The sequence below is a fragment of the Triticum urartu genome, chromosome 7A (genome assembly GCF_056163025.1).
Source record: "Triticum urartu cultivar PI428250 chromosome 7A, HENAU_Tu73, whole genome shotgun sequence".
NCBI classification, from domain to species: domain Eukaryota; kingdom Viridiplantae; phylum Streptophyta; class Magnoliopsida; order Poales; family Poaceae; genus Triticum; species Triticum urartu.
Window position 1 is genome coordinate 726,111,389 of NC_141879.1, and position 12,214 is coordinate 726,123,602.

Consider the following 12,214-nt stretch of genomic DNA (forward strand, 5'->3'; position numbering starts at 1 on the left):
AAGATATCCACATCATTCCCTCAAAAACAAAAGATATCCACATCACCCCACGTCCTCATTTTTAGCTATAATACAGATATGCGCAGTCATACATGTTCACAAGTGGAGAAGGTTTTAGTCCGTTGGGAAGAGACGAAAATGCCAGACTGTATTTCCTTAATCTAATGGCCAGATCTCCGGGTGTAATGTCTCGTTATTTAGATTATAAGTACACCAATCTAATGGCCAGATCTCCCTGTGTATTGTCTCATTATTTAGACGAAACCCAATCGAATGCACTTAACGACTGAGCTGCACGTGCAGTGTCTCGTTATTTAGATTAGAAGTACAGCATATTCGTACGCTTTCACATGTACCTACAGAATGAATATTCTTTGTGCCACTTGTGAGCGACTAACAGGCAACAGCTGCGTATTACTACTATACTTCACAATCCTAATTGCCACTTAATACGATATCGTGTTTGTCACTAGATTAATTACACCATCTCCTAAGGGATCGATTGTGAAGCATGATCCTGTATTAACCAACCTGCCAAAGTTATTCAACAAAACAAAAACAAAAAAACCTATCAAAGTTATTTAGTCCAATGGTTGCTTGTTATTAGTTCCTCGTAATACAAGGCTGCAACCACCATAGTTGCTAGGCATCTAATCACATGGACCTGATGGGCACATATCTTTTGTTAACTCGGCCTATGGAAAGACTCAACTTAAGCTCTAGTCAGGTCAACTTTCCCCTCTTCCTCCTCGACCGTGCGGCTTCATTATAAGTCCGCCTGCAGCTAGCTAGCAAGCAGCAAGGAGACATATATATATCGTTTCTCTCTTCGCAGTAAGGATTCCCCAAGCTAGTGCTCCTCTCAAGGTTAGTGCTATGCAGCTTGTTATTTCTACATGTCCGCGCAATCATCATGCTAAGTTTTGCCCTTCCTTCTCAAAAACATCATGCTAAATTTTGCCTCCTTATTCTTGTATAAGTTGTTAAGCAACTGTACCACTTTGGTGAAATGAAATATTGCTTTGCAGTTAATACACAACTTGTGGCTCCCTCACATTTCTTAAATCATCAGAAATGGCCACACCAAGCCTCGTACTACCAAAGGAACTACCATATGAATTTTTGAAGAAAATCACGGATGACTTCTCCGATGACCGTAAAATTAGTGATAGTCCATTTGGAATACTTTATAAGGTTAGTTTGATTTTCTCTTGATATTTCCAGTCCTTCCAGTTAAGGTTGATGCCAATATGCTAATATAATATAGAGTATATCTATGATATTGAACAGGGAATTAATCCAGATGATGGCAAAGTGATTGCTGTGAAGAAACTTCAGGAAAACGCACCGATGCCACCTAACAAAGCATTTGCGCAAGAGGTTCAGAATGTTATGGCGCTCAAACATGATAACATAGTACAGTTGGTTGGATTCTGCAGTGAAACAACAAAGAGATTGGTGCAGTTTGATAAAAGATATATCCAGGCAGACATTACCGAAAGTTTAATCTGTTATGAATATTTACCCAATGGGAGCCTTCAAAAGAATCTTTTTGGTATGCCATATATTATATGTCTGATTGTTTTGAGTTTATTCTCGTTCTTAGTGTGTACTCGAAGCTATATGGAGCTAGAAAACAACTTTTAGACGTTATTTAGAGTTTTGATCATTTTGTCTAGTTTTTCTTAATGTATGTCTACACTATATAATTTTCTTCCAGACTCTTTATCTTTGTACACTGATATACAGGAACCAAAGGTGACAAGGTTGTCTCTTCGGTCAAACCTGATATTGATTGGGACACACGCTTCACAATAATCAAGGGGATCTGCCATGGTTTACGTTTTCTACACAAGTTGGATATTCCCATCATACATATGGATTTGAAGCCTGAAAATATACTTCTGGATGCAAATATGGTGCCAAAGATCGCAGACTTTGCACTTTCTCGGGTCTTTGGCCAAGAACAAACACGATTGTGCACACAAACAGTTGTGGGATCATAGTAAGCTCATCATAATTTTTTTATAACATTAGGTTTCTTAATTATAACGTAATTAACTTCTGTTCATTTTACTCTCGATATTTTCCATTTAACTTGTTAATGCCAATCAGTGGGTACATGGCTCCAGAATATTTATATAGAGGTGAAATCTCGGCCCAGTCAGACATATATAGTTTAGGATTGGTGATAATCGAGATCACCACGGGAGAGCAGAATTGCCCTGAAAAAGACCAACCATCTGCAAGAAATTTTATTGATAAAGTAAGATAAATACAATTTGATTATTTGAATATTGAACCCCATGTATGTTAAATTTAGTTTGTACATTATCACCGAGCAACTTGATAAAATTTCTGCAGGTACGTGAAAAGTGGACAAAGGAGGAGCACATAGCATCCAAGTACCCATCGTTAGAGTATGGTTGCCTCCAGCAAGTATTAGCATGCATCAATATTGGGCTGAAATGTGTTGCGATTGATCGGAAACTCAGGCCTTCGATTGTCGACATTGTTGACATGCTCAATGGACTAGGTTCAAGATGAATGCAAACATGGTAAGCCCTGAAATTTCTGAACTTCCAGAAAATCTAAATAAGTATCTTAATTTTGCTTTTCAAAAGCCTGATCGTGATAGATCCAATAGATGCATGGTTCCATGTATTTTTTAGGTGTAGTAAATACACTCATATTCTCCCATATATGTAACTTTTTTAGATATGTTGATATATTTAAACATTCAAACATCAAAACTGAAATTTATTTAATTTTCTTGTTACCTTGTAAGCAAATTACCACAAACATACACTTGGAAATTATTTTTCACTGATGTAGGATCACCACTTGTTGGTAGGTATTCTTTTTTTTAACCTTTGACCTCATTAATAATAATAAAAGTAATATGTACAAATCTAATCTAAAAAGAAAAATAACCGCGAACTATCCAACACCAGTATTTTCTAATATTGCGAATACATAAGTCTGAAACTGGTTTCAGATCAAGGAGTTAATCCATTGATCATGTTCTGAGCACTGCCCCTGTGAAAAATAAAACCCTAACCTATCTACTAGCCAAAGCCGAGGCACCATGATTCCCCACCCCACCACCGGCCGCTAGAGCAGTAGGTAGAGGGGAAGGCGAATCTAGTGGCTCGCCGGTGGAGATCAAGAGGTGGAAAGCTTTGCCCTAGTCACCTTGCAAAAGGGGAAAGAAAGACTATATGCCAGCCCATCCGGTAGCCTAGCCAACATCCTCATAGGCATGTTTATGTAATTATTGTGAACTTTAGCTAAATTTGTTCCTTTTTTCTATATATGTGAAAATGATTGTAGTAATATGTTGCACATTAATTTGCTTAATCATGTGTTTTATGCTACACATTTCAGAAGGTTGTGAACTTATAATATATATGTAAATGGCATTTCAGGTCTCCCGTGCTTCCCCCGCGAGAGGAAACTTTTGGGTCCTTTTAAGCTACTGCACGAAGAAATAAAATAAGCTCCATTATTGCAAGAGGACCGTCACCTTAATGTGGAGACATTTAAATTTTATTACTTTCCAAATATTATATCGTTTTCTATCATGCAAACAATTATGTTGTTGGCTCTGATAATGTGTGTTGGAAATAAGAATTTGTTTTCCAAGGTAACTGGATGGTTCCAGTAAAACAATCCATTTAAAAATGAACATGTCTTTAAAAAAAATTATTAAGGCATTTCATGCCTGAACTGCAGAAAAAAATTGAACGACAGCCTAGCCATTTCATTGTGAAAAATTCAGTCAAGTCCAGCCCCCCGCGTCGCTACGCATGAGCGACATGGATCGCGACATAGCCACCGCCGGGAAGGAAGTTCCTCCTCCGTCTCCCCTGCCCTTGCCGCCGCCAGGACACGCCGCCGGACAATACCCACGCGGCTGCTGCAGTGGCGGGCTTCTCCCTCCCCGTGACGGAGCTCCCGTTTGGCTGGCTCGTGCGGATGCCAGCACATGGGGTGTCGAGCGGACGGCGGTACGGCCCTTCCGGCGTAGATCCTCATTGGCTCGGGTTGTGGCAGTGGTGTTGCACCTTCATGTCAGGTCGCGGCGCAGTGGATCCGGGCCCTGGCGCTCAGATTTGTTGGGAGCGGGTCATCGGCCTCTAGGGTGCAGTCCCGCTGTGCAGCCGACTGCTCTAAGTGCGCTGGTGGTAGGAGTCTTGCTATGCGTATGACTCTTGCTTGTCCGATTTTATACGACATAGCAGATCAAGCCGTTCAACTCCTGATCCAAACGGCAGCACACCACTAGATTAGCCATCGTATAGAGTCTGACAGAGTAAAATCGTACGTACAGTAGTTCCGCTGGTGGTAGGGAGGCAGGTGCAATGGTGTCAGGAGAGCGGATCCGGGGCTACTTTGCCAGGATTCAGTTTGTGGTGGGGCCGGCCAGTGGCGGCTGCATGGGCTGGCTCCTAGCACGGATCCAATGACTAAGCGGTGGGCATCACGATGGTGTGGGTTCGATCTGGCTGCTATGTGAGTTGCTGGTCTTCTGCATAGTAGGGGTGGAGGATAACGGTGTGGAGGCGCCGCACTTGGGAGTGGAGATCGGTGGAGTGCAGGATGCGGGGCAGCGGTAACATATCAAAGACATTCGTCAAGATGTCCTTGCAACATATCGAAGATGTACCCTGGAAGACACATGTTAAGATGTGCTTCCAACCTATTGAAGTGGGGGTATGCCAAATTATGTCTTGACCGGACACGCCCTACATCAAGAGTCAGTTATCCAAGCAAAGACCCTATCTGTCAGGGGCAGACCAAGCCCAAGAGTTCAGCGGCGGCCAAAGTGGCTGGGGGCAAAGGGCCCCACTTAGCCCATCATCGGTCTGCCCCTGCTATGAGTCACGCAGGGGGCCTCAGTAATTAATGTAAAATCATATAAAAACATTGGGCGTCTAATTACTACACCTCTTATATCCCCAACAATATGATCCATGCACCGTATTGACCCTGATGTCACTGGTGTTCAGAATAGCACTTCACGGTCTCCCTGCCCTTAGCCTCTTCGTGGCTCAATCTCCGTGACCCTGGGTACCTGCAGAGACGAAGAACACGAAGGAGACAAGAGACAACTATGAAGTAATTTTATTTCACACATACAAGATGCTAGTTCAAAATACTTTCATCGATCTCTTCAACAAATACATATTGTTGTAGGGCTATGCCTTAACCCATTGCCATACCCAACTACTCACACATGGCTATCAGATCGCAACAAGAAACCATTGAAGAACACATCAGGAGGAAAGCTTTCTTGATAATATGTCCTACAATATTTGCAGGATTTATAGCATGGTTATAAAGTATGGCTACTTGGGGATGAATGCTGCAGTGATGGTGGAGGCCATGGTGATGGAGATGGGAAATGGTGGCGGCTAGGTTACATATAGCTTCTGGTGGTTAAGATGGAGATTTCAGCGATGAATGTCGATGCTCTGATTCGATTCTAGTGTTGGCACTTTAATAATAGTTGTGTGGTTCGACGAGACGGTGCCGTAGGCACCTCATACGAGCACATGCAGTCGTGTGGCCGTCTTGCGCTCTGGTTGCCTTGTTGCACCTCTCAATTGGCTATCCTTATCTCCTCTTTGCTCCCTTCTATATATATACTAGAACAATGCCCGTGCGTTGCAACGGGATATAAATCTTCTAGTATGTTGGCTTGTGATTTACCTGTCTATAATAATGCGATTGTGTAATGATAATAGTTGTGGGCGGCGAGGTCGAGGACGATGGGGATGAAAGGGCTGTAACCGGTGATGGTGTCGGCGAGCGACATGGGTGCGGCTAGAAGAGTAGAAGGATGTGTTGGTGGTTCTAGGGAAAGAGTAGAGGAAGAAGAGGCCGCCGCGGTGGCGGCTCTGGCGATGATAGCGGCCCGACGCTCGAAGTAGCCGGGCGGCGGCGGTGTTGGTGGGGTGGGTGGAGCCATACACTAAACCCTAGGATCAAAAAACTGATACCATGATGAATAAAACTATTGCTTGTGTTATGTTTAGCATAGGGTACATAGCTATATATATTGGTACAAACCGACTTAGACTAGATATTACAAACCGAATTGGACTAGAAAACTTGTGATCCAAGGAATAGTCTAACAGAAGGAAAAAAATTGCAAATCATAATATGTTGTAGTAGTTGGATAATCATAATTGTTCTCAAATTAAATGGTCAACGACCCTTTTCCTTGTTAGATTACTCATAGTAGGAGTAACATAGTTAGTAGCATGCATTCTATATAGACAAAAAGTATGATGTGGGGAATAATTAAAAAGAAGAGAGAGAAATAGAGTAACATAATATGTTACCATCAAATAGCGTTTCCCAATGAAAATGACTCTACAAATTAACAAATGAATGTCTCTATCACAGATATGACATTACCCACTATGAAAGCAGTTACATAGACTATAAATATGCATATTACTACTCTAAGACTACCCACAGTGGGAGTAATAATATAGGTGGTAACATCACACTTATCTAAATAAAATAGATGACGTGGCAAATAATTAATGATGAAAGAGATATATGTAGTAACATAGTTGGTACTCATACTATGAGTAACATCACACATACGAAGACAAGATTAGTCTACAACCTAATAAATGATTAGTCTACATCACACATACTATGAGTAACATCACACATATGAAGAAAAGATTAGTCTATAACCTAATAAATGAAGAGTTGCATGACACCACACATATGTTACTCCCCACTATAGAGATAGTAACATAGACTAGTAACATATGGATGTTAGTCGTCTAAGTTACTCCCCACTGTGGGTAGTGTAAACTACTCATTACTATGATCAAACTTAATTATTAGATGCAGTAGGTATCATTGATGATCTTAATACCAGGAAGTACCCATTGGCTCTCAGCCAAATGCATTAATTGACCTTACACTAGTCACTCTTTGATGCTCAAAGGCCATAATTTTTTTAATCAATAATCATGAGCAGCATCTAATGACCAATTTATCCACATGGTTTTACGTGTACAAGGCAGCAATAATGCATTAAACAACCATGACAGATTACTGCTAAAACAAAGTGGCGCATAAAACCATCGGTGCTAATATTGGTGCGTGGGAATTATATAGCAGAATGTACGATAAAGTTGGTGTCTATGGCAAATTTGTGAGAATTGTTACTTTTGTTCAGTACTACCTCCGTCCTGCTTTATTGGTCCTTATTGTATTTCGTATGAATTTTTTATCATAGATTGAACTGAAAAAATGTTCATGCATGTCACTAAAAATTGTATCATTGAAAGCTATGCTCAAATATGAATCCAAGGATATAATTTTTGTTGACATGCATTAATATTTTCTTCGTTAAATATTTGGTCAAAATTTGACACAAACTACAAAGAAGACCTATAAACCAGGACGGATGTAGTATATGTTGTTAGCGTGTACAATTTGCCCACTTGTTATTATCGCATACAGTAGCTACCTTTGGTGTAGGACTTGCAACCCAATTTTGGTATTAAAAACCCTTGTAATAATCACCTTAGAGATCTATGGTTTTGTCGGCTGGAGATGACACCCAACCTAATTGGGGCAACATCCAACACTGCCATTGCCTCTCTCGGTCTCCTAGCGTGTGTTTGATTGTCATCTACAATTTTTCCTGCATTGCATGCTTGACCGTTGAGCCTGGCTGAGGAAAAACAGGCAAAAACCAACATATGTATGTTGTTTGGTTGCTTGCATACCCTCTAGCCTGTCTGTAGCGAAACAAAAGGTAGGTTGTTTGGTTGCCCGCTTGTTTAGGCGGAAACAAATGCCATGGCGTTTGGTTATATGCAACGCATATTGTCTAGTAACCCCCTAATGGATGTGGTGAGGTTACCAGCACGCTAGGCATGCAGAACGAATGAAAAACATACTAGATAGCATACAAATATAGTTTCAAACCAAACCAAGTAGTTTTCACGACATGACAACACTTAAACCAAACCAAATATTGGGGCGGTGAATGAGGCACACAGAGGTGTGCCAGTGGTGACACTGGCACAAGGTCTTGTCTCGTCGTTTGTCATGCGGGGATGTCACTTGCGGGCAACATGGTGGAGCTACTGGTTGGTGTGGGCCCAGGCAGTCGCCTACGTCCTTCGCATGGTTCCTCACACTCGTGTCCGTCTCCTACGGTAACTTCTACAAATTCTAGAAGGTGGTTGCTTTTGAATTGGTTACTATTACCACAACACATGACTCGTAACCGAGCGGAGACAGTCCACCGGATCCGGTGCATGGGTGTGGATATATGGCTCTGATATAGCCATCATTAGCTTCTAGACATGTTGCTTCGATGTGCTCTCTTTTTCTAAATTTTCAGCGCTATGTTTCTGTCCACTTCTTCCTCCCTATTCGTTTCATTCAGTGTGACAACAGCCGTGAGTTTGAAAACATTCAAAATTGTACCTTCTACTTAACACATCGCATTCTTCTTCGCTTCTCTTGTCCCTACACTTTTGCTCAAAACGGTAAAGCCGAGCGTTCTCTTCGTACCATCAATGACATTGTTCGTACACTTCTCGTTAAGTCCTCCATGCCATCAAAATTCTGGGCAGAAGCACTCCACATAGCCACCTTTCTTCTCAATATTCGCCCCTCCAAAACCAATCCAAATATCACTCCCTATTACTCTCTTTTCCTTTGCCATCTCAATTACTCCAAGGTTCGTGTTTTTGGCTATCTTTGCTTTCCAAATGCTTATGCCACCTCTGAAAACAAACTTTCTCCACGATGTATCCCATGTGTCCTTCTTGGTTTTGCCGCCGAACACAAAGGTTACCGCTGTCTTGATTTACACACTGGACGGGTACACGTGTCTCGCCACGTTACATTCGCCGGACATATTTTTCCTTTTGCTCAGTGCACCGACACACCATCAATCATCCCTACCTCCGCCACCACCTCTTCTCCCCGTCCATTCCACCTCTACACTCCTATCATGGCACCGCACCTACTATCACGACAGCACCACCCAACCCGTCATCCAACACCCACACACCACCCAACCCGCCATCCAACACCCAGACACCACCCAACCCGCCATCAAACACCCAGTCACCACCCAACCCGCAACCAAACAACTCGCCACCACCCAACCCGCCATCATCCAACCCGCAACCACCCAACCCGGAACCACACAACCCAACACCACCCCACCCACCGTCCGCATCTTCTCCTACACCAGACACCCCCATTTCCATCCTACCAGCTAAAGTTGTTCCTAGCGTCGCCCCTGTCAATGATCATGGCATGTGTACTCGCACCAAATCAGGTTTTTGTCAGCCCACAGATCGCCTCAACCTACATGCTACCACTTCTCTCTCTTCCATCCCCAGAACTTACAAAACTGCTCTTCTTGATCCGAATTGGGCTGCTGCAATGCAAGAAGAATACAATGCTTTAATTCAAAACAATACTTGGCAGTTAGTTCCTCGTCCTTCCAATACAAATATCATTTCTGGCAAATGGGTCTTCGCCAAGAATTCCACTCTGACAGGAGCCTCTCCCGCTATAAAGCCCGCTAGGTCTGTCGTGGTTACTCTCAACAACATGGCATTGATTGCGATGAAACATTCTCTCCTGTTGTCAAGCCAAGCACCATTTGTACTGTTCTTAGCATCGCTATTTCCTCTGCATGGCTCATCCCTCAACTAGATGTAAAAAATGCTTTCCTCCATGGTTCTCTTCAAGAGACCGTCTATTGTCAGCAACCTCTTGGTTTTGAAAATCCTTCCTATCCAAATCATGTCTATCTTCTCCAGAAATCTCTTTATGGTCTAAAACAAGCTCCACGAGTCTGGTTTCAACGTTTCTCTTCTTTCATCCAAACGATAGGTTTCACTTCTTCCCTTTCTGACACTTCTCTCTTTATGTACCACCACAATTTCGAAACTGCCTACCTCCTTCTTTATGTAGATGACATCATTCTCTCCGCATCTTCTCGAACCTTTTTAGATCATATTATTACCCTTCCTCGTTCTGAATTTTCTATGACTGATCTTGGTACTCTTCATCACTTTTTGGGCATTGCCATTCTTCGTGATTATTCTGGCCTTTTTCTTTCGCAACGTCAGTATACTCTTGATCTTCTTAATCATGCTGGCATGCTTAACTGTTAGTCCTCTCGAACCCCTGTTGATACCAGTTCCAAACTATCCGCTGACGGTGAACCTTTCCATGATCCTACTTTGTACCGTAGTCTACCCGGGGCTCTACAATATCTCACTAGCACTCGTCCTGAAATTTCCTTTGCTGTTCAACAAGCATGTCTCAATATGCATGATCCACGACTTCTGCATTATAATCATGTCAAATGTGTTCTTAGGTATTTGAAAGGTACTCTTGGTCATGGTCTTCACATCAATAAGTCCACTCCTTCTCTCACCGCATACTCTGATGCAGACTGGGCTGGTTGTCCAGACACTCGACGATCCACATCCGGTTTCTGTGTTTTTCTGGGTAACAATTTGATTTCTTGGTCCTCAAAAAGACAGGTTACGGTGTCCCGCTCGTCCGCTGAAGTTGAGCACCGTGCTATGGCACATGCTGTCGCTGATACTATTTGGGTTTGTTAGTTGCTCTCAAAACTGCATCGACCGATTGAGCAGGCTACTATTGTATATTGTGATAATATTTCAGCTGTTTACATGTCTGGAAATCCTGGTCAGCATCGGGTGCTCCATGTTCCTACTACGGCTCAATTTGCGGACATCTTCACCAAAGGACTTGCTACTAAGCCATTTCAAGACATACGTTCCTGTCTCAATGTCATCAAGCGTCCCGTTGATACTGCGGGGGGATGTTAAACTATTTCTTGGATCACAAGTTTCCTAGTCCAAGTCGGTTTGTAATATCTAGTCTAAGTCGGTTTGTACCAATATGTATAGCCATGCACCCTGTGCTAAATATAACACAAGCAACAGTTTTATTCATCTATCATCTTCTTCTTATTATATTTAAGACGAAAGATGTGGTAGAGAGAAGAATTAACGAAACAAGAGACTTATAAAACAAGAGACTTTTGTGGACCTCCACCTCTCCCAACATGCCACACATATTAATTAGAGATTGTACACATCGAATTAATATGATTCTGTCACATATTGATACAACTCCATGGAAGTGTTGTACAAATATTACTACTCATCTCATAGATGATACACGAGAAGAAGGGAAATGACTTCTATGTACATGATTGTTATAACTTCAGCCTTCGTCTCAATAAAATTATCCCTTAAAAAAACGCATCTCATAGATCTGGCCATTCTAGTACGAATAAATCGAGATCATCTTAGAGACCAAGTCAGTCTCATCTAAAATATCCAACTTGTCTAATAAGTCTAAATGACAGGCTTTTGTTTAGACAAAGCATATGGTTCATTAATTGATTGTGGTTAACTAAGCATATTGGTAGTACTACAGCCAGAAAGATTCGTTGGTCTGAGCCATTGGCTTTTTCATCAATGACAAAGGACACATATACAATTGAGGGTGGTTAACGAAGCGTATTGATATTACAACCAGCTGGCAGATCCATCGATCCACGGAGTTAGCTTATTAGTCTGCTCCACGATTGATAGAATAATCTCACAATAAGGGTGTTCCCAATGTTCCCCATTTACAAAAGAAACGACAAAACAAATCAGTACATCAAAGACAACACTGAAACTAGTTCTTTCCTGCAAAACAAAACTAAAACTAAAACTAGTTCTCGACGAATTTTCTAGCAAGATTTGTGAGCTTGAAGGACTTGAGCGACGACCCACGACTCCCTTAACATCTGAGAACATTATCACGCTAGACTTTACTTTTTTTCGATAAAGGACTTTTCATTGAATAGATATATCGAGGTGATACAATCATATCGAAAGAAAGCCCGGCCTCTGCATAGCTAGATGCACACAGCCAAAAAGTCCAGAGCACCCTAAAAATAAAATAATTCGATACAATGCCAAACAATAAATCATGTCCAGCCTAAGGAGCGGTAGATCCTATCCGTAAATCACACTGCCATCCATGGGGGTAGAAAACCTCCCTGGCCGTACGCTCCAGCCGTGTAGACGCCATCATAAAAAGGTCCCTGTCCTCCGGCTTCTGCAGGATAGACCAAGTACGGAGCCATCGTGTACAAACATGAATAACCTGC

General features: G+C 42.1%; 1 protein-coding gene across 2 annotated transcripts; it reads left to right on the forward strand.

The window, feature by feature from the left end:
- The first annotated feature begins 710 nt into the window (after positions 1–710).
- On the forward strand, positions 711–3,650 carry LOC125525857 (cysteine-rich receptor-like protein kinase 6). 2 transcript variants are annotated; one of them, XM_048690863.2, is made up of 7 exons: positions 711–867; positions 1,029–1,194; positions 1,291–1,555; positions 1,750–2,005; positions 2,116–2,266; positions 2,365–2,558; positions 3,429–3,650. In XM_048690863.2, exons 2-6 carry the CDS (start codon positions 1,075–1,077, stop codon positions 2,545–2,547), a joined length of 975 nt encoding a protein of 324 aa, XP_048546820.1. In that variant the 5' UTR covers positions 711–867; positions 1,029–1,074; the 3' UTR covers positions 2,548–2,558; positions 3,429–3,650. The 2 variants fall into 2 exon arrangements, with proteins under 2 accessions (XP_048546820.1, XP_048546821.1); XM_048690864.2 differs by having other exon boundaries at positions 713–867; positions 1,073–1,194.
- Positions 3,651–12,214: the final 8,564 nt, after the last annotated feature.